This window comes from Pelodiscus sinensis, chromosome 15 (genome assembly GCF_052426305.1).
Source record: "Pelodiscus sinensis isolate ZL-2025 chromosome 15, ASM5242630v1, whole genome shotgun sequence".
NCBI lineage: Eukaryota > Metazoa > Chordata > Testudines > Trionychidae > Pelodiscus > Pelodiscus sinensis.
In genome coordinates, this window is record NC_143066.1 from 36,367,444 (window position 1) to 36,389,100 (window position 21,657).

Genomic DNA, 21,657 nt, shown 5'->3' on the forward strand with positions numbered 1-21,657 from the left:
TGGCCTTGGACCTACCCCTTGTTTCCCTCCCGGCTGCCACAGTGACCGCCCTTCCTCACAGCCGGCGGGTGGGGGGACCCGGCTGCCACGGCGACCGCCCTTCCTCACAGCCGGCGGGTGGGGGGACCCGGCTGCCACGGTGACTGCCCTTCCTCACAGCCGGCGGGTGGGGGGACCCGGCTGCCACGGTGACTGCCCTTCCTCACAGCCGGCGGGTGGGGGGACCCGGCTGCCACGGTGACCGCCCTTCCTCACAGCCGGCGGGTGGGGGGACCCGGCTGCCACGGTGACCGCCCTTCCTCACAGCCGGCGGGTGGGGGGACCCGGCTGCCACGGTGACCGCCCTTCCTCACAGCCGGCGGGTGGGGGGACCCGGCTGCCACGGTGACCGCCCTTCCTCACAGCCGGCGGGTGGGGGGACCCGGCTGCCACGGTGACCGCCCTTCCTCACAGCCGGCGGGTGGGGGGACCCAGCTGCCACGGTGACCGCCCTTCCTCACAGCCGGCGGGTGGGGGGACCCGGCTGCCACGGCGACCGCCCTTCCTCACAGCCGGCGGGTGGGGGGATCCGTCTGCCACGGTGACCGCCCTTCCTCACAGCCGGCGGGTGGAGGAGCCTTTTTTGGGTCGGGGGCCCGCTGACCCACAGAAAAATCAGTCGGGGGCTGCACAGAAGCAACCAAACCCTCAGTGCCGTGGCCCCCGGCTGAGGAGAAAAGCCCTCCCCACATTCCCCTCACACACCAGAGCCTGAGGGGGTCCAGGCTAGTAGATTTTGTGCGATCCAGCCCCGCAGGGAGGCAGTGGGGGGCTGGAGCACCAGCATGGGCTCCCCAATGCTGGGGAGAGCCCCAAGCCTCAGGGGCCGGATCCAGGCAAGCCGGGGGCCACATGCGGCCCCCAGGCCTTAGCTTCCCCACCCCTTAGCGGCTGCGCAGGCCCCGAGGCTGGGGCTGTTTGGTGTGGGTGCAAGGGGGGGCACGTCAGCCAGGAGGCAGGAACACGGCTTCTCCGTGAGCACGGCTCCTGTGAACAGGTCTGGTCCCATGTGAAAAGGGCCGGTCGCCCACTCCCTCCGTGAAGCCCTGAGACCGAGGGCACCTGGCTGGCAGCAAAGGGCTGTGGCCCCAGGGTAGCCCCCGTGGCGCTCTTAGAGCCAGTCCCATCACTGCACATGCAGCCCCGGCTTTCAGATCCAGGCACGCGGCCCCTCCCTTCATGCAGGGGAGCCCCTGTACCCCACAAGGGCTGCATCTCCTCGTGTCCGGTGCACGCGGCTGTGGAAAGGCAGCTCTCTTGCAGCTGCTACTCCGGGTGGTAGCAGGGCCGGGATCGCAGAGCTACGCGCCGGGGAGACCTACCCACCTCTCCAGCGTCACCCAAGAGGCACAGAGTAGCTGTCTCTGGGGAACCGCCCTGGCTGCCCTTTCCCCCCACCCGGGTGTGGCTGTGCAGGGCTGCGTCGGACCCCCAGCGGCTGGGGCTGGGTGGATTTCTGTGTCTGCAGCCGGGAAGCAGCTTGGTAGCCGAGCGACCCCGTGTGTTCCCCTTGCTTGGATGTTATGTCCTGGGAGAGCGGGGTTGGGGCTTCGGTGCAGGAGCCAGGGGCCTTTGGGGTCAGCCCATTGTAGGGAGACGCTCCAGCCCTGAGTCTGGGGCCAGGGCGAGGGGTGGGAGCTACTTACCTGCATGTTTCTAGGCATCAGGGCACAGGGTCCAGGCAGCCTGCAGGGGTGGAGGGGCACAAGGATCTGCCCCAGTTCCGGGCCTGGCTGGTGATTCTCTCTCCCCCCCGGCTGCTGGCTGAGCTCCCGCTGCTCTGTCCTGACATAGGCAGCCCTGGGTCAGCCCCCTGAAGCGTCTGGGGGAAAGGCGGGGGACTGCCCAGATTTACACCCAGCTGAGGATCCGGCCCAGAGAGCTCAGAGCGGGTTCAGATCTGGCTGGTGTCCGGGCTGACTCTGCGGAGACGTTGAGCAGCGCAGGGAGCAGTGGGGGGCCTCCCGCCTTCGGTCCGGCCATATCCCCAAGCTGGGGCTGTCCCTCTGGTCCGGCCCCACAGGCTCTGTGCTGGGGATAACTGGGCTCCTCCCGGTCCCGACCGTATTTCCCAGCCGCTGCTCCGTAGCTCTCTGGAGCTGCACACCCTGCCCCTCCAAGAGACTGACTCTCACCCGGGGCCTCTGCTCAGAGGGACTCCCCCCATGGGAGAGACCTGGCCTGGAGGGGTGAGCACTGCTAGGCCGCGTCGGTGGGGAAGCGGGGGCCACACGGAGGCCTCTGTTCTCAGATCATACAGGCCCCTCTCACTCCCTCAGAACCTGGGGCAGCTCCGCTGAGGGAAGAGGAGTACCGGGCCTCAGGCTCCAGTGCCTCAGTTTACCCCAGCAGCGAGTGTCACTGGGGCTGACTTGAGACCCTGTCAGGGGGCCCAATGGCTGGGGGAGGGGGGTGTGATGGGCTGCCCCCTCGCTGCGCTGCTGCTCCCCTCTGGCTTGGCTATGCCAACCCCTCTCAGCGTCCTGCTCCATGTTGCAGGTGAAGAACCTCACCTGGTGGACCGTTTCCCCAGGGCGGCTGCCTCCCGAGGGCTCCGTGGCCAGAGCGTCAGCTGGGACCTGCTCACCCGGGAGAAGAAACGAGGGTACGTGGGACCCGATCCGACCCAGCCAGGGCTAGGGATGGGCCCAGCGCTGGGACTGAGGTGCCGGGAGGTGTGGGCGTTGAGCTGGGGTGTCGTTCCCACCTCGAGGAGGCCTGGCTGTGGCTCTCATTGGGCTGGGGCGCTACAGACAGGGGCTGGGTGCACCAGGGACTGGCTGGCACGATTCTGTGCCCGGCATCCCGGATGGGTGCATGAGGCTCAGTCTTTGTGCAGTTCAGCCAGAGCCGTGGGGATTCAGGGATCGGGTTCTGCTTTGGGGTTGGGTCGGGTTCCCAAACAGGCTCCTTAGCCCTGCCCCCGCCCCTTGAAACATGGACCCTCTTGCCCTGCCCCCGCCCATCTCCGGGGCCAGCCCTGACCCACGTGAAGCCTGCAGGGCAGCTGGTCCCCTTGACTCTGTGCCCCTCCAAGCCTCTCTCCATCCGTGACAGATTCCCAGGAGGGGGCGCCAGGGGCCTGCCCCTGCATGGATTTCTTCTGCAGCCCCCAGCAGGCGAAGGTCGAGGAACCCCCAGCAGAGGCGCTGAGGGACACCACCGAGGCCCCCTTCTGGGCGAGGCTCTGTTGCATCAACGCTGTGGTCCTGATGTGTGTCAATATCTTCTGCTATGCTTATTTTGCATGATGCAGCCGGGTGGAGTGGGGCTGGGGGCAGGGAGGGATGGGAGGGAAGGGGAGGGCGGTGTGGTGGGGAGGGATGTGGGGAGAAGGTGGAGTGAGGTGCTGGTGTGATGTTTAATTTTTCCCACCTACATTTTGGCCTCTGGAGGGTTTTGTATCAACTTAACCTGTCCCAAAGCTCTTTGTGGACCAGAAGGTCGGAGTCGCAGGGTTGGCGCAGATTCCTACAGCCCGTCCTTCCGCTCCCCACAGACATGAGTTAAAGCCGCCTTAGCCCCTGGCTGAAACGTGTTGGACTCCATGTTCCTTCTAATCTTTTCCATCCATATGTGGCTTTTTTCCTACTCCAGTGTGGAATAATGTTTTATGTGCACCACGGTGCATGTGAATGTGCACCATCAGTAGAAACACAAAACCTAGCTCTGGGGGCTCTGCTACTCAGCTGGGAAGCACTGGAATTTCTCTTGAGTGGCTGCAGAAGCGCACGGCTGAACACCAGACGGACAGTCTCCTCAGTGCCACATGGGAGGGGCCGGCGATGCTCGGGAGAGGCCCAGGAGCTGAATTGCTGGGGATGTTTCAGCTCGAGGGCAAGATTAAGGTTCCTTAGGCGAGATTTGGGAAGGATCAAGGACGGGAAAGGGAGGGCCTGCCTCTCAGAGCTGAGGCGCATTGACAGAGCTGTGGAGGAGCAGCATGCTCACCCAGTATGTGTGTCCTGTCCACCCCGGGGCCGGCACTGGATTCAGAAGCTGTAGCTGGCTGTTCCGGATTTGCACATTTTTGCTTTCTTCATTGAATAGCATCAAAGATCTAAGCCAGTGTTTCTCAACCAGTGGTACAGGACGTCTGGGGGGGGTACGAGAGACATCTGGGGGATACGTCACCACAACTGAAATTTGGAGAAAACTGAATGTTTGTTTTTAGTTTTACAGCGTTTTATTTTTTTTGTACTTTTTACACTCAAAAATTTCATGCCCACCCGGTTACGATTAAGTTGTTTCAACAAATGTGTTGCAATGGTAGAAAAAATGTTGTGTCTGAAAACTGTAGGTACTGGGGGTACTTTTTTTTTTAAAGGGGTACTTTATAAAAAAAAAAGGTTGAGAAACATTGATCGAAGCCACTGACTCTAAAGATGCTTATGATACAATGGGCAAAACTCTTGCCACGTTTCACAGTGAACAAAGCGGTCCTTCACCTCTCCTATGTGGACAGTAGATTGCTATGTCAGCCCTGGAGAATCTGTGTAACTTGCACTTCTAACTCCGCACGGCCTTCTTAAACGTAGAAATGGAAACCAGTCTTGCACCGGGTTCCGTGCCTACACCCCTCCCTGGTGCTTCCTCAGAATGATTGCTTTTTATTTCCTTTGAATTAAAACACCATTTGCAGCTAGAAATTATACCTGCACCACCCTGCTCAATGCCCTAGGGCACCACGGACTACCATCTGACTGGGTGGCTTGCAAATAATCACCGAATTATTCAACTGTGGAGCTCTTGCACGGAAATCTGGCTGTGGTTCAGGTCAGTCCCGAAAGCTCCGCCTCTCTGGAGGCTGTACCTCTGGGAGTGGCACAATATTAGCCAATAAGCTCTGGCCTGATGGGATGATGTCATCATAGAAGCAGCAGGGAGGGGTCTGTGTGTGCGTGCGTGCAGGTTTGTGTGTGTGCATGCACCATTGCACTGGCTAGCTAGGACACGGGAAGGGGTGGCCTGTGACTATAGGCCGATTCAGCCATCGCCTAGGGCACCGCCTTCAACGGTGCCCGATGATGACATCACGGGGCGCCTGGTGTGCCTGATGATGATGTCACTCCATCTATGGCCGTGCAGGCGGGGGCGCCAATCGCGCATTCCACCTGGGGCGCCAGCTGCCGCAGCCCTCCTCAGGCCGCTCTTGGACTCGGGCTAAGAGGGGATACTAATCTCTGAATCACCCAGAGTCCTTTGGTGATATTGCACCACGGTACATGGATGAGATTCAGTTCATTTGCCAGCCCCCGTCGTGTTTCCCTGACCTCACTGTCTCCTGGAGAGAGCTGTTTGCTTTGCTTTCTTTAATGACCTCCTCAAACAAGATACACAGTCAAGCTGATTGGACGGTCGCGGGCAACAGAAGCTAAAAAGAGCCGTTGACACCCCAGCAGGCTGCTCCTCCCTCCAAAGGTGCTGCCCTCTCGCGAGGCTCTGATGAAGCCGCGATAGTAACAAGAGCCCCAGCGAGTATTCTGGGTTCAGGCTGATCTCGTGGGAATGTACCCTGCAGCCAGTCTTGGGGGCGGGGCAAGTAGTTGTCATTTCACGCTGTCGCTCATGATGCTGGGTCGGGCGTTTGCTGCCACACTGCCACTGCCGCCATGGCAGGACACCGTGCTCATGTGTGGACCACAGTTGTTATTCTCCATCGCTAAGAAGGCTGCCTCAAGCCTTCGCCTGCCAACTCGGGGCCAGGCAAACATCTCAGTAGCCTCTAACTTTGAGGAGCCTGAAAGTCGCTGGCTAGCCGCTAGCTTGCAATGCATCAGCAAGGCACACAGTCTGAGAGAAAGACTGAGGCATCACTAGCTACCGACAAACATAAGAACTGCCAACCTGGCATGGACTGGCAGACTATTTTGTCTGGGCCCGCTGCCAGCATTGACTGAGGCCTGATGCCTACAAAGATGATCCCTCATAACACACTTGACTGTTCCAGAGGGTGGGTGAAATTTCTCCGGTGTTCTGAAACACGAGGCCGTCAGATGCCCTTTGGAAGCTCTGAATCCAGCGACAAAATATTCACTTAGACACAGAAGCGGCTAATCCTCTTTCCAAACCAGTTAAGCCATATGCCTGAACGACATCCTGCAGCAGAGAGTTCCGTAGATTCATTACATGGTTCTTACAAAAGGATTTCCAGGTGGACCCCCCCCTTATCTTTCTTCAGTTCAGTTGGCTGGCTCTTTTGTGTCCCAGTAGGTAAGAGGCTCAGGTGAGTATAGAAGTAGCACAAATCCCTCTTATGCTGGTGAATCTAAGGTGCTATATGCTTTATTCAGGCCAATTTACAGCCTAGAGCCATGACCCATGACTTTTAATAGCATCTCGCTGACCTCACAGCTTGTAGCAAGCCCTGAGGCTCTGGTGGTGAGTAGGAGAACAAAAACGACCCCTGACTCCTTTCTCTAAGAGGTTTCACCAGACTTGGCTTTTTAAAATGCACCCGTTCTTCTCAGGGAGCCAGCCCGCAAGGTTTTTAAGAGGCTTTTAACCTCTTCCCTCCCACTAGGCGAGATTCCCAAGTGTGACACACTCTTTTAAAGCAGGGGTGGGGAACATTTGTTGGGTCAGGGGCTGCTGACCCGCAGAAAAATCAGTCGGAGGGCCACACAAAAGTGAGAAGTGCCCCCCCCCACGCATTCTTCCCTCGCACACAAGAACCTCCAGGGGTCCAGGCTAGTAGACTTTTGGTCCCTACAACCTGTTGTGGGGCCAAAAAACGAGGGCTGCATCTAGCTTGGCATGATTTTCCGGAAATGCTTTTAACGGAAAAGTTTTCCGTTAAAAGCATTTTCGGAACAGAAAGTCTAGATTGACAAGGACACTTTTCCGCAAAAGCACTTTTTGTGGAAAAGCGTCCGTGGCCAATCTAGACGCGCTTTTCCGCAAAAAAGCCACGATCGCCATTTTCGCGATCGGGGCTTTTTTGCGGAAAACAAATCTGAGCTGTCTACACTGGCCCTTTGGTGCAAAAGCTTTGCGCAAAAGGGACTTTTGCCTGAACGGGAGCAGCGTAGTATTTCTGCAAGAAGCGCTGATTTCTTACAGCAGGAAGTCAGTGCTTTTGCAGAAATTCAAGCAGCCAGTGTAGACAGCTGGCAAGTTTTTCCGGAAAAGCGGCTGATTTTCTGGAAAAACTGGCCAGTCTAGACACAGCCGAGGAGTTTAGTGTGTGGGAGGGAGCTGCTGGGAAGCAGGTTTGGAGAGTGGGGTCTGGGGAGGAAGGAAGGTGTAGGAGCAGGTGGAGGGCTGGTGATTCTGGGAGGAAGGTAGGGTACAGAAACGAAGTGGGGTGCGGGGTCTGGATGGGAAGGGGGCCACACGGCTCAAACATCTGCTCCCCAATGCTGGAGGGGGGAGCCCTGAGCCCTGAATCCAGGCAAGCCGGGGACCAGATCCGGCCCCTGGGCCATTTTCCCCATCCCTGTTTTAAAGGCAGGCCAAAGCAAGCTCCCCTCCCCCATTCCCCAAACACACAACCCAAGCCCAGTTTCTCATCACTGGGCTAAAGCCACAGCTGGCGTGAGGCTGTGACTCCACTGACTTCAGCTGCATCCCCCCTGCTTTGACAGGGTGGGATCTGGCCCTGACTTTGGCCTTCGGTTGCTAATGGGACACCAGCCCGGAGGGGACAGAGAGATGTTTGCGTGAACCATTAATTCCCTGGCGGCGCGATGGAATCCGGCTGGCAGCGCATCAGAGCTGTCTCATAACCAGGTGCAGCGAAAGCTGCCCGGAACTCTTTGATCGTTTTGGGAAGCCCGACGAAAGGTGCCAGGAATGCGCCGCGCCCCTCCCACAGCCTGCTCGTTAGTCCTGATGGGTTTCACGCCCTGTGATTGCTCAGGATCACTTCAGGGCAGAGAGCGCCCAAGCAAGCTCTCGCGGTTCCCGGCTCAGAGCGGCCCAAGCTCAAAGATTCGTGGCCTCACACGGCAGCTGGGGGCTAACCCCTGCGAAGGCAGGAGAGCCCTCCAGTTTCAGGGTGCAGGGGGAATGCCCAAAGTTGCACCAGGGGATGGGGTAGCTGCAGTGAGGGACCTGGTGTTCTAGTGTGGAGAGGAGGTTTGAGGAAGGGGTACATGGTACCAGGCCTACCTTCTGTATGAGAAAGCCCCAGGTTCTGTGCCCACCTGTCTGTGATTTGAGGAGGGAGAGGGGCTGATCCTAGAAGGACAGGCTGGCACAGGAAGTCCTCGATGGAAGGGATCTGCTGATTCCGCTTTGCTCCAGAGCCGCCTGGCCCGGCCCCTCTGTTGGCTGCTCACTTTGAGCGGCAAGCCCAGGAGCTGGGAAAGCCCCTCTCCCCACGCCTGGCTCTCAGCAAGCGCGATTGGGAGGCTTCATTGCATGCTTGCCACTGAGCAGGAAGGCGGGAGGACAAAGGCCCCTGCCCCAAAGGGCTCGCAGTGGAGCTAGACAGAGGACGAAGCGGAAAGGCTACACCACGCAGGCAAAGTGCCGGGGCGCTGTGGGTTGCGATGAGCCTTGTTCATTTCACTCTGGTCTTGTCCCCGGCGTGCGGTGGGTGGTGTGATCTGCCTCTTCTGCTGCAACAACCTCCCCCCACCCCCGGTACAAAAGGCCTAGGACACGCTGGTTCTGCAGCACTGGGAGGGGGTGGGCGCCAGAGCACACAGATCCCAGAGGGTTCAAATCTGACCTGGTCCCCCAGTCCGACCTTAAGCCTAAGAAAGGTCCATCGTGCTCTGGGGATTTGTCTCCTAGAAGCTCTAGGCACCAGGTTCAGGGGATTGCAGTTCATTTTGAGGTGCAGCCAGGGAGCTGGGGCATCCAGACACCGGCCGGCAGGTCACATGTGAATGGGGTGGACGTAGTTCCGTGGAAACAGGCCGATTCGCCCGCAGATCTTCCCTCTCCACCAGTTGGGGTCGGGGCAGTCCAAGACCTCAATGATGTCTCCTCTGTAGAAGTCCAGCTGGGACGCATCGTGGGAGGAGAAGTCAAACTGAGCCTGGACGAACTTCGGCTTCTTGACCTGCAGTGAGAGCGAGCAAGGGAGGAGTCAGGAGAGAGAGAGAGAAGAGGCTTCACAGCCCCACAGGCCACGACCCCCCTTTGCGCTCAGCTGCGGGCTCCATAGAGCTGGGGAGGGAATTCTGTCTGCCGACCCAGGGCACGGAGCTGCCTGGCATAGAACTAGCAGGGGTCAGGGTCTGATTGCGTTCGCTAAAGGACTGATGAGCCCGACCTCAGGCGCATCCATGAGCAGCACCACCTGGCACCACGGGGGGCCTGGCCTCAGCCGGCGTAAACCCTCAGAGCTCTTCTGAAGCCAAAGCTTCGTGCGGACTTCCTGAGGCTCTGCTCCTTTCTCCTCAGGGGAGAGGTGCTCCAGAGAACCGGACTTGGGCCACAAAGTCTGCGCCCTGAGCCGAACGGTTCCCAGTGTCTGCCCGTTCAGGTCGGCTCGCTCTATTTCCAATCCCTGCTATATTATGACCAGGGCTGCCTGCCTTTGAAGGGGCAGAAGCAAGTCGTGCTCCCGGAGCGGAGCTACCGGTGCCCAATAAAAGTGGCCCTCGGGCTGTGTAGATTGCTGTTCTGGTTGCTGGTGTTCTGGGAACGCCGAGCGTTATCCATCAGCTAGCACGGTTCCTGTAGCCCAGGGAGAACCCCTTTATTCCTGGGCTTTATCTCCCATCTTTTAACCACCAGGAGCTGACCTCAGAGACTCACAAAAACGGTGCCACAGGACGACTCGTTGTTTTTAAAGTTACAGATGAACACAGCTCCCCCCGATCCATGAGAGGACCTTCCCTTTTATCCCACGATGCCTTCCTTGCCTTAAGAGCGGGCCTGGGCAAAACACGGCCCGGGGGCCGGAACCGGCTGCAGATCACCCTGCCGGGACCTCAGCTGCCGTGCTTTAAAGAGAAGTCCGTGCAGCAGTCTGCTCTGCAGGGAGGGGGAAGCGTCGTATGATCTCCCGGACCCCAGTCTAATCCTCCGCTCCTCTAGGCTGGAAACAACCGGCCAGTAGGAATTGACCCCAGTCAATCTCTCAGCTTCTATTGGCTGGAAATAACTAGCCAATAGGAGCTGAGAAATTGGCCTGGCGGATGGGGGCAGCGTCAGCCTCTTCTCCTTCGTGGAGCGGAGAGCCACGTGGAGGGAGCAGCCTGCAGTTTAAAGTGACCTGGGGCTGCAGCGGGCAGGGAGCCCAGCCTGCTTTGGGGGTGTTGCAGGGATGCTGGCTTAGGTAAGCGCCTCCCAGTCACAGCCTGCCTCTGGCACCCCTGCCCCTCCTGCACCCCAACTCCCCCCCAGGGCACCTCCAAACCCTCTGCACCCCCCTGACCCAGGTCACAACTCCCTCCCAGATCCTGCACCCCCTTCCACACCCCTCCCCCAGGCCAGAATCCTCTCCTGCACCCGTACACCCTCCCAGACCCTGCTCCCCAATCCCCTGCCCTGGCTCACCATCCAAACCCTCTGCAGTCTGCACCCCCTTTTCCCAGGTCTCAGCTCCCTCGCAGACTTTGCATCTCCTCCTAGAGCCCCTCCCCCCAGGCCAGAATCCTCTCCTGCACCCATAATAATCCCTCCCTGCCCCTACACCCCAATCCCCTGCTCCAGGTCACAACCCCCTCCTTCATCCAAACTCCCTCTCGGCCCTCACACCCTCTCTTGCACCCCAGTCCCTTACCCCATGTGCCCTTCTGCACCCAACCGCCGCCCTAGACCTCACGCCCCCTCCCCAGAAAAGTGCGGCCCTTGGCCACTTTCCAAAATCTTGGAGTGGCCCCCTAGAAAAAATGATTGCCCACCCCGCTTAAGAGCCTTGGGTGTGGGACCTTGTCAAAGGCTTTTGTACAGGTTGAACCTCTCCTGTCTGGCACCCTCGGGATCGGATCGGTGCCGAACCAGAGAATTTGGCAAACCGTGGGAGGTCAGTATTGTCTCCCAGCATCACCAGCACTTCCCCTGCTTGCTGGGCTCTTAGGGTGTGTCTAGACTACATGCCTCCGTCGACGGAGGCATGTAGATTAGACAGATTGGCAGAGGGAAATGAAGCCGCGATTAAAATAATCGCGGCTTCATTTAAATTTAAATGGCTGCCCCGCTCTGCCGATCAGCTGTTTGTCGGCAGATCGGGGCAGTCTGGACGCGCCGCGTCGACAAAGAAGCCTTTCTTGATCGGCACAGGTAAACCTGGTTTCACGAGGCATACCTGTGCCGATCAAGAAAGGCTTCTTTGTCGACGCGGCGCGTCCAGACTGCCCCGATCTGCCGACAAACAGCTGATCGGCAGAGCGGGGCAGCCATTTAAATTTAAATGAAGCCGCGATTATTTTAATCGCGGCTTCATTTCCCTCTGCCAATCTGTCTAATCTACATGCCTCCGTCGACGGAGGCATGTAGTTTAGACATACCCATAGAGACATTTAGAGCTAAACAACAGCCCAGAACTCTGAGAGCCAGGACTGGTGGCTGCAAACAAACTTTATGGGATTGTGGGAAACTAGGCCACACCCATGATAAGTGGACACCCAGCAACTAAAATCATGCTGGACCAGAGATGTAGCCAGACCATAGAGTGCTGGACTAGAGAGGTTCAGCCTGTACCCTGTATAAACTGTTTTGCCTTTGTCCACATGTGGGTTGAAAACCTCCAAGATTTCTCACAGCCCATGGCTGTGTCCTGTGCGCCTGTTTTAGCGCTGGGGCCTTGCCTTGGGTTTTGGCTGGTGAGCAGTGGACATGCCGGGCTGGGGGCTGCCCTCTCCTTCTCTCGCCACCCTCCTGGAGTGAGGTGGGTGGGCTGCCGAAGAGCCCTGTACCTCGTGGTTCTGGTCATCGTCTCTCAGGAAGATCTGCTGCTTTTTGGCGATGGTGGTGGTTCTGTAGAAATCCACCAGTTCGTTCAAGGAGTTGAACTTTTCCTCCCAGAGGAAATATTTGCCGTTCCTCTCGCGGAGTACCTTGAAATGCTGGACGTGCTCTCCATAGCTGTGAACACAGAGAAGAGGGCTGTTATCTGGCAAGCTGGGATTTAAAGCAGGGGGGAGTTGCGCCTCCCCTCCCCCCCCCCCTCCCCCTCCCCAATCCAGCCAGTTGGGATATTTATGTAGCTCCTGTGACAGGAGCTGATGCTGCCACAAAAGCCAACCCCCGGTTTCTAACGATCAGCGCTGTGGTTCCAGAACAATGGCTCAGTTTTACACGCACGGCGGGGACCCTGCACACACCTGATGTTGGGCATGCACCAAAGAGTCTGCAGGCAATGACACCAGGGTGCCGGCTGATTTGCGAACCTGATGGAGAAGAACTTTGAGTTCCAAACCCCGGGGTTTGGATCACCTGCTTGGCATCCTGCTTGCGTTCGAATCGCCCCGTGACTTGCACAATGCTAATAACTAATAACAGCCTGCCCTGCCGGAGCCCCTTTCATCCGAGACGTGCCAGGCGCTTTGCAGCTGGTAATTAATTAATTAAGCCTTGTGACACCACGAGGAGGAGATAAGTGTTTTTCTAGCTCTTTAATCCATAAGGAAACTGAGGCAGCGTGAAGTTAAGTGGCTTGCTCAGGGCCTCTTGGTGATTCGGTGGCAGAGAAGGCAGCCCGGCCCAGACGTGGTGTCCAGTTGCCTCTGCTGACCGGCCCTTTCATTGCAATCTGCTTTGTTGGCAAGGGGAGATACTGGTTCGGGCGAACCAAGGAATGGCCAGTCTCTGCTTCGGAGACGCAGACAAGCCCTTATTCCTTGCAAACTAGGTTTGTGACCCATGTAGCCCTGTAGAAACAAAGCAGCATGTGGCCAGAGCTCACACACAGGCAGCGAAGGAAATGGAAATGCTTTGTTGGCTTGATCAAGCAGTGAAGTGGCCATTGCATCGATGCTACTGATGGGCTGCTAGATGCCGTTAGCAGTAAGTGATCAGAACTATGCTCTATCTACTCTCTGCCCTCCAGGGAGGCCGTGTTCACGTGGCTCGTCTGTGTCTCCCACTCTGCCGAGTGCTTCATCCTCTAAACACTACAGCTAAGGTGCATATCTGGTGTGAATCCAGAGTAACTCCACTTCCGTCACTGACGTGTCACTGAGATCAGAGCCCGGCGCTCGGGTGTGCTGGAGAAAACAGCCATAAGGGGGTTTTACGAATCCAGGCTATCGCCCTGCTCTGCCCCAGGAAATGAACTGGGCAGCTGACGGCGCGCAGATGGAATGGGCGACCTGGAGACACCCTGCTAAGGATGAAACTCACCCCTCTGCAGCAGGCCCGCACGGTGCCTATGCCTCATGGCCTCTCTTGCTGGCGAATATTGTCACATAAACTTCCTGGGGCTCCCACCTCTCTCGGTGTCCAGCTGTTGTCTCAGACTCAGACTAGAGGCTCCTGGGTCAGGGACTGCCTTTTGTCCCGCACCTAGCGCAACGGGAGCAGGGCCCACAACTAGAACGCCAGGGAGCCACACGGAAATCTCAGCCGCTGGGAAAGGTAGGGGTGGGCTGGCTCCTGGCCCTCCCAGAAGGGGCAGAGCTGGGGGCCAGCCTCCCTCAGTCAGCCCTTCTGGGCCGCCCAGACCGCACCGTCGGGGCTCCGGCAGTGATTGAAAGAGCCCAGAGTTTTGGCCGCTGCTGCAGGTGCAGTAGCAGTGGTCAGAAGTCCCTGGCCCTTTTAAATTGCCAGGCCCCTGGCAGCTGTCCCTTATCCACCCCCTCTCCCCAATCAGCGGCCCCGGAGAGACACCGGTGGAAATAACAGTCTGGAGGAGGTGGAGGGGAGGGAGTGGGGGCTTGGGCAGGGAGCTATTTCTGGCCAGAGTAATGTAAAGGGGTTTTATGCATGCCAGATAGTTGGGGGCACTAGGGGACACATGGCAGGGTATGGGGATTATAAATCCAGGGCCTAAAATGCTCAGGGCCACAGGTGCTGTGTGCTCAAAACTTCTGCGGACTCCAGCACCAACGTTCCCTCTAATTTTTCCATGCAGGTGCAGAATAAATTTTGTCCTGTGCACCATGGCATGTGCAGATGTGCACCACCAACAGATACACATGCTGGTGGCTGTGGCCGCTCTGCCAGTCAGACGGGGGGCAGCTAAATCGCTCCTGTGTGGCGGCCCAAGTACTCAGCTTATAGGGAACACTGCTCAGCACCCCTGAGAATCCAGTGCCAAACCCTTTATCCCAGGATTCCCAGCTCTGCCATGGGACAAAACAAAGCCCCCGCTTGGATACCCGGCCCTGTGGGACATCAGGATGCCCTGCCCAAAGCGTCTTGAGTCTTAGGTTTGGCTGCCACATGCCTGTCTCTGGTTTGGAAGCGGTTTTCCCTGGCTCTGGTTTGCATTTAAAACCTCCTCCCCCCTCGGTCAGCGCTGTCCCCAATCCACCAGGCTGGGTGCCGGAATCACAAGGCTGCTGAGCTGTGACCATCAGAGCCAGGAGTGGCTCTCAGGCCGGGGAGGCTTGGTGGGTCTGGGCCTGCGATGGAACATGCTGGAGGCCAGTTGTAGGGAAAGGGCAGCAAAGAGTTAACAGCTGCCTGAGTGCCCCCTCCCCCTGGCTGCAGGTGTTCAGCAAACGAGGGCGGGGCTTGGGCAGCAGGTCAGTATGAATAGGAGGGCGGGGCTTGGGCAGCAAGTCAGTATGAATAGGAGGGCGGGGCTTGGGCAGCAGGTCAGTATGAATAGGTGGGCGGGGCTTGGGCAGCAGGTCAGTATGAATAGGAGGGCGGGGCTTGGGCAGCAGGTCAGTATGAATAGGAGGGCGGGGCTTGGGCAGCAAGTCAGTATGAATAGGAGGGCGGGGCTTGCTTGGGCAGCAGGTCAGTATGAATAGGTGGGCGGGGCTTGGGCAGCAGGTCAGTATGAATAGGTGGGCGGGGCTTGGGCAGCAGGTCAGTATGAATAGGAGGGCGGGGCTTGGCCAGCAGATACATAGGAAGCAGGGGGCGGGGTCAGGCCAGTGGATTTAGGCTGGGGTTAGTGGAGGAAGGGCTGGTGTAAAATGCTGAGCTGTTGAGGCTGCAAGACAGTGAACCCAGGACATTTTTAAACCTCTGAGACCCATCTAGCAAAATCCTTCCTTAGGGAGAGCAAGAGACCAGTCAGAGGTCCCTTTGATTTGCTGCAGGACAAGGGAATTGGAACAGACCTGTTCTAGGCAGACGCGGTTACTCAGTATAGCAGGTGCACACACAGCGGTGGGGCTAGAGCAGTGGTTCTCAACCAGGGGCCTGGGGCCCCTGGGGGTCTCTGAGCAGGTTTCAAGGGGGCTGCCAAGCACAGCTGGCCTTAGATGGCCCAGGATAGTAAGCTGGCACCTGGAGTGCTCAGCCCCACTATCTCAGGCTGAAGCCAAAGCCTGAGTCAATTTGCTTCACAGGCCCCCTTGTCGGAAAACCAGCTGCTGTGGCCCAGCCTGGCTGCGAAGTTCTCCCCGCACCTTGAGGGGCTCCGAAAGAGAAGGGTGGGGAGCCCCGGATCTGGCGCACAAACGGCTCCGTCGCAGAGCACAGGCTGAGCTGAAGGGCGCTCCCCTGATGGGCGCTCTGCCGTGATTTCCCTCGGGGGGGTGGGGCCGCTAGAGGGCAATCGCACACGTGCGAAGCCGGCCGCCGCGCCCGCGGTTTGCAAACTTTTCTCTCCCCAGCAGTCGAAGAAAATTGTTGATGCCGTGATCCGACATCATGTGACCAGATTGCGGGCTCCGGGGTGGGGCTGAGGAGGGGAGTTTTGGGGCGTAGGAGGAGGCTCTGGCTTGGGGGGGGGGTCAGAGCTGGAGCAGAAGGGGCTGACCGCCAGCGGGTCCTGGTCAGCAGTGCAGTGTGGGGGCTAAGGCAGCTTCCTGCCTCTTCTAGCATCACAGACCAGGCTGCCCCAGAAGCAGCCGGCAGCAGGTTCCCAGCCAATGGGAGCGGGGAGCCAGTGCTTGGGGCAGGGGCAGGATGGGGAGCCCTGTGTTCTCCTCCCCCTCCCCCTCACCTAGGAGCTGGGCCTGTTGCTGGCTGCTTCTAGGGTGCAGCGCAGTCTGCAGTGCCAGGATAGACAGGTTGCTGCCTTAGCGCCCCCCCCCTCCCCGATGCTCACCTGATCCCCCTGCAGCGACGGGCCCAGGACCCGACATTCCCCCACCAGTGCTCGGTCGCGATGCCTAGTTGGACAACCGCTGGGCTAAGTGACTGAGCCTCTTGCCAAGCGGGTGAGTTGTAGGAAGGGCGCGACAGACCAGCTGCGCACGGCTTGCAGGGGTCTGTATTTGGCCCTGGGTGCCAGCCTGGCGCCGCTGCCGGCAGGTTACAGACAGCTGACGGGAGAAGCAGGGGGGAGGAATTGTCCTGAGGAGGCGTGTGAGTCAACCTGCGTTACGCCGATTATTTTCAGGAAGAACGGCATTGCGCAAAAGGGCTTTTCTTGTGCAAGAAGGGGCAGTGTAGACAGCTTCTTTTGGCGCAAGAGCCTCTTCTGCAAAAATGGTGGCTCATTAGGTATGCAAATGAGGCTCGGCGATATTCCACACTTAGCCTCATTTGCATATTTCTCACAAGGGTAGACGTGGCCCCCTTGTGGACTGATCAGAGAACAGCCTCCATGGGCCAGCTGTGAGCTCTCTGTACCTTCGTGAGCAGCACCATTGTTCTTCAGTGGGGGGGTAGATGGTCCGTGACACAACACCCCCCACGATAGCTCCTAGTAGTATCTCTGCCAGACAGCTGCCCGGCAATCATAAATGACAGCAAAATGTGGGGACAGCTGCATAATCCAACGCATTTTGGAAGCATTGCAAGAATCGACACCCCCCCCCCCCCCAAAGCCGCCGGGCTGCCCTGTGGAGCAGGCGTTGTCAAGCTCAGTGAGCACAGCAAGAGTGTCCGTATGGGGCAAGCCGGGCTCTGCAGGGAAACACAATGCCCGAGTGTGAATCAATCATCCGATTCAGACACAGCGTGGCCCAGGCAGGCACCAAACAAAGGAGAGTGTGTGCGTGGCTCTGGGGAAAGGTGGGGAGTGAATTACAGCATTATGCTTGCCACCCAGGTCAGTTCCTGTTACGTCCTCAGCTCAAGTGGTGTCATTAATTGTGAGGCTGTGACAGTGCGCGTGACACGCACACCAGAGCGCCCTAGCCCCATCGCTCTTGCAGTCCACGGCCGCGAGGCTCCAGGGAGGCGGGGTGCCCTGGGGAAGCCATGAGGATGGGTTGTTTATGATGAATGTCCTTGCTGACTCCCAGCGTGTGAAAGAATCATAGAATAGAATCATAGACCACTAGGACTGGAAGGGCCCTCGAGAGGTCATTGAGTCTAGTCCCCTACGCACATGGCAGGACCACGCACTGTCTAGAGACCATCCCTGACAGGTGTCTGTCCAACCTTCTCTTAAATATCTCCAGTGGTGGAGATTCCACAACCTCCCTAGGCAATTTATTCCAGTGTTTAACTTCTCTGACAGGACATTTTTTCTAATGCCCAACCTACACCTCCCTTGCTGAAGTTTAAGCCCCATTGCTTCTTGTCCTAGCCTCAGAAACCGAGAACAATTTTTCTCCCTCCTCCTTGTAACATGCTTATAGATACTTGAAAACCGCTATCCTGTCCCCTCTCAGTCTTCTCCTTTCTAAACTAAACAAGCCCAATTCTTTCAGTCTTTCCTCCTAGCTCATGTTTTCTAGCCTTTTAATCATTCTTGTTGCTCTTCTCTGGGCCTTCTCCAATCGTTCCACTTCTTTCTTGAAATGTGGTGCCCAGATCTGGACACAATACTCCAATTGAGGTCTAACCAGCGCAGAGTAGAGCGGAATAATGACTTCTCGTGTCTTGCTCACAACACTCCTGTTAATGCTTCCCAGAATCAGGTTTGCTTGTTTTGTGACAGTGTCACACTGATGACTCATATTTAGCGTGTGGTCCACTCTGACCCCTAGATCCCTTTCAGCAGGACTCCTTCCTAGACAGTCGCTTCCCATTCTGTATGTGTGACATGGAAAGTTCCTTCCTGAGTGCAGCACTTTGCATTTGTCCTTATTGAATTTCATCCTATTTACGTCAGAAGCAGCAAGTCTGGAGGAGGGATGTGAGTGAGTGGAGGGCAGGCTGGATCGGGGAACGCCTTCCCTGCGGTGTGGGTCAGAGAGGGGCCACACGCAGAGGAAGTTGTGAGAGCTGCAGGAAATGGGGAATTGATATTAGTGAATAAAGGTAATGGGGCGGGGGTGCGATGTGATAAGAGATTGAGTTAGGAGAAGTGCAGCGAAACCTCATTCTGGTTTCTGAAGAAGTGGGCTGTGCCCACGAAAGCTCATGATCCCATCTCCATGTTTTGTTAGTCTATAAAGTGCTACCAGACTATATGTTGTTTTTTCCGGTGTGAATTGGGAGGCTCCATTGATGTAAAGGGTGAGAACACTGCAGTGAGGCGTGGATCTGACGCTCCCTATGCCTGCATGACTCAGATGGATAGAAAAGACAGAGGCCAACGTTTGAACTTGGCTGTCCCCATGCTGGCCCGGCGAGAAACTTCAGACGTGTCTGGTTCTGTTGCTCTCTTGCGATCGAAACATCGGGCCAGTTTTGAAGTCAATCCGTTGGAGAACCGGGGCAGTTGGAAAGTGGTGAACATTTAACATTTCAATTTGATAGGTCCACAGCCCAGGCGGTTTACAAAATTAATGAAGATAGAAACGTTGAACTTTGTCTGCATTTCCACTGCTAACACAACTCCTGGGGTGTTTTTCACACTCCATTAAAAAAAAAATCAGAAAAAAACACTGATTTTTTTATTTTATTTTTTTGCTATCATGAATTTTCCCTTTTTGTTTGTATTTTTCGGTGCAGGTGTCTGCCTCTGAGTAAATTAACCTGGGAGGGGGAGCTGCAACATGCAGTGTTACAGCTAATGGCTTCTTATGTGTTAATTAAGAAATAATGAAAAAGGAGAACGGGGTTAAAAAGTGGACCAAGCTGTTGTGACATGCCTAAAGCTACTGGGCTTTTATTGCATTGCTGCGTCCGAAGTGTGTGAACAATGAAGGGTTCGCAGCCATCCCCCTCTGCGCTGGGCTTGGCGCGATCCGTGGGTGGTTCACTGTTCCATGCCAGGTAGGTCCGCCCCACAGCTGCTTGCGTTCCACCAGCTCCATGGGGCTACGGAGCATGGAGAGCAAGCCAGCCTGGTGGTCCCCGGGCAGTGTGATTGGTTAGGGAGGAGATGTGGGGGCAGGTCTAATACTCTCTAGGGTTGCCAGGTGTCCGGTTTTCACCCGGACAGTTTGGTATTTGGGTCGTCCCCCCCGGGTAAAAAAAAAAAAAAGAAAATACCAGACATGTGAAATGTCCGGTATTTCCTGTTTCCCTCGGACGGAAGCTCAGCAGGGACAATTTTCCCCTGATGCACCTGGCGGGGGTGGGGGAGTGAGGTGCACGGGGCCATTTAAAGGCACATTTAAAGGCCATTTAAAGGCACAGTGCCCTTTTTTCTTCTTTTTTTTTTTTTTGCTTAACAATTTTGGTCTCCCCCTTTTTTTTTCCTCAACAGAATTTTTTCCCGGTGGTTTTTTTTGGGGAGGGATGGGGCGGTGTTCGGTATTTTTTGTTAAACCATCTGGCAACCCTAATCCTCTCCCTGCCCCACGCAGACCCCCGTGGTGCTACTGACACCCTCTGCTCCAGCATCTGGGTGGCTGGTCCCGTCTTCTGGGAAGCTGGAACATGCAGTGGCATCTTGGTCTCTTCTCTGGAGTACTGTTTTGGCTTCTTGCCTTCCCTCCTGGCCATCTTCTCTGGGTAGGGAAGCGGGTGAGGCTCACCAGACCTTGAGAGCCTCTTTCTGCATCTCCGTACAGCCGCCTGCTTCCCAGGGATGCTGCCGAAATAGAAGCATGGCAGAATTCCAAGGGCTCGGAAGGGGCATCCTGGCACAGAGCCAGTGGTGGGCGGCGAGGGATTCCCCCGTCGGAGAGGTGGAGGGGCTGCAGCATCAGGTTCTTTTGGTGCACTGCGAGTTACCCCTGGAGATAGTCAGCCTGCAGGAAGGGAACCCAACCAGCCCCGATTCTCACTTTGTGCCCGGGGTTCTTGAGTCTCCTGGTGCCCCTCCTTTGCTCGGAGGGCGCTATTCCTGATTTACCCAGAGGGCAAGAAGAGTCGGGTGCAGAGCCACTGGGATCCCAGCCGTGGGGTTGGGTTCCCCGTGGAGGTCTGCAGCCTGGGAGAAGCTCAGAGAAGTTCAAGCTGGATTCTGAGAGGAGCTCTCTCTGCCGGCGAGAGACAAACCCCACAGGCGTCTCCTGGACGCTGACAGCCTCTGCCTCCATGGAATCTGCATCTGGAGGGTGCGGGGACTCAGGGGCAGGAGTGGACGCCCAACCCACGTGCTCAAGCAGATGCGTCTAGCAGAGCAGGTGCCAAATGCAGCCCTCTGTCCATCTCTTTGGGAGTCTCTGGGCCATGAGTCCGCTGGCTGGGTCTTCCTCATTTCTGAGGAGATGGTCCCTCTGGAGCGCCTTGCTTTGGGGAAACACCTCTGCTGGCTTCCTCCATGTGTAAGGCACTGGGGAAGTTTTTCTTCACTCAGTGCACAGTCAAACCTGTGGAACTCCTTGCCAGAGGATGCAGTGAAGGCTAGGACTTTAACAGGGTTCAAAAAAGAGCTAGATAGATTCATGGAGGTTAGGTCCATCAATGGCTATTAGCTAGGATGGGTAGGAATGGTGTCCCTAGTCGCTGTTCTCTGGAGGTGGGTGACAGGGAGGGATCACATGAGGATTACCTGTTGTGTCCCCTCCCTCTGTGGCACCTGGTATGGCCGCTGTCGGCAGACAGGATACTGGGCTAGATGGACCGGTGGTCTGACCCAGTGTGGCCGTTCTTATGTTCTTAGGTGTGTACATGTGGCCTTACTGGGCCTTGCTCCTGGGGAAGCGGGGGAAATCAGCCCCAGCCAGCTGGAGCATGGGGAAGGCGGCTCAGGCAGCGTGAGGTGCCTGCCTTCCCCCAGCCAGCCAGAGCATGCTTATTTGGGGGTCTATGGGGGTGTGATCACACCCTTGTGGTCCACATTTACCAAAAAACCCACATGCACCCTCCCCCCCCGAAATTCCTGCACGCGGGCCTACAGCACGACCGTGTCCTCACTCACACATCACGGCAAAAACAGCACCGGGGGGAGCTGGACGCCTCTTACGGGGACGGCCTGCTTTCTGCGGCGCATCCTCTGCCTCACTGCCCAAAGTCACTGGCATGTGGGGATGCTCCTACAGCTTCGGTGCAAAAAAAGAGGCGTGCGGGGCCATTTAAAGGCACAGTGCCCTTTTTTCTTCTTTTTTTTTTCCTGCTTTCCTCGGCAAAAGTGGCCATGTCCTTCGACGTTTCCCCAGGGCTAACTGGTGACAAGTGAGGCTGATTTTCCTAGGGGCTGACCTGGGGAAATGAAGAATGTTCTAGAAAGGCAGCGATTCCTACACGGGGCCTGCGGGTCAAAGGGTAACAAACCCTCCAGTCTTTTCTTCCTGTCCCTAATGTCCCAAAACACCTTTGTTGTAAAATTCTTCGGATTAAACCGTGGGCCCCAGCGCTCCAACTGGATGAAAGGGGCAGATCCCTGTGGCTGGAGCAGATACCAAGGTATCCGATTGC

General features: G+C 57.1%; 2 protein-coding genes across 4 annotated transcripts in view; one reads left to right on the top strand and one right to left on the bottom strand.

The window, feature by feature from the left end:
• The window catches only part of SLC5A10 (solute carrier family 5 member 10), a 105,437-nt gene extending 102,147 nt beyond the window's left edge, over positions 1-3,290 (top strand). For both annotated transcript variants that reach the window (XM_075899779.2, XM_075899778.2), the window contains 2 exons: positions 2,539-2,644; positions 3,097-3,290. In XM_075899779.2, the coding sequence (XP_075755894.2) occupies positions 2,539-2,644; positions 3,097-3,290 (300 nt within the window). The remainder of the gene's footprint in view (positions 1-2,538; positions 2,645-3,096) is intronic.
• A 4,081-nt stretch (positions 3,291-7,371) lies between these two features.
• GRAP (GRB2 related adaptor protein) overlaps positions 7,372-21,657 on the bottom strand; it is a 40,254-nt gene continuing 25,968 nt past the window's right edge. The window contains exons 4-5 of one of the 2 annotated variants that reach the window (XM_014569761.4): positions 11,859-12,027; positions 7,372-9,052 (exon numbers count right to left, since the gene is read on the bottom strand). In XM_014569761.4, coding sequence (XP_014425247.3) covers positions 8,867-9,052; positions 11,859-12,027 — 355 coding nt within the window. In that variant the 3' untranslated portion in view covers positions 7,372-8,866. Of the gene's footprint in view, positions 9,053-11,750; positions 12,028-21,657 lie in introns of both variants that reach the window. The other variant, XM_075899783.2, reaches the window with a different exon arrangement.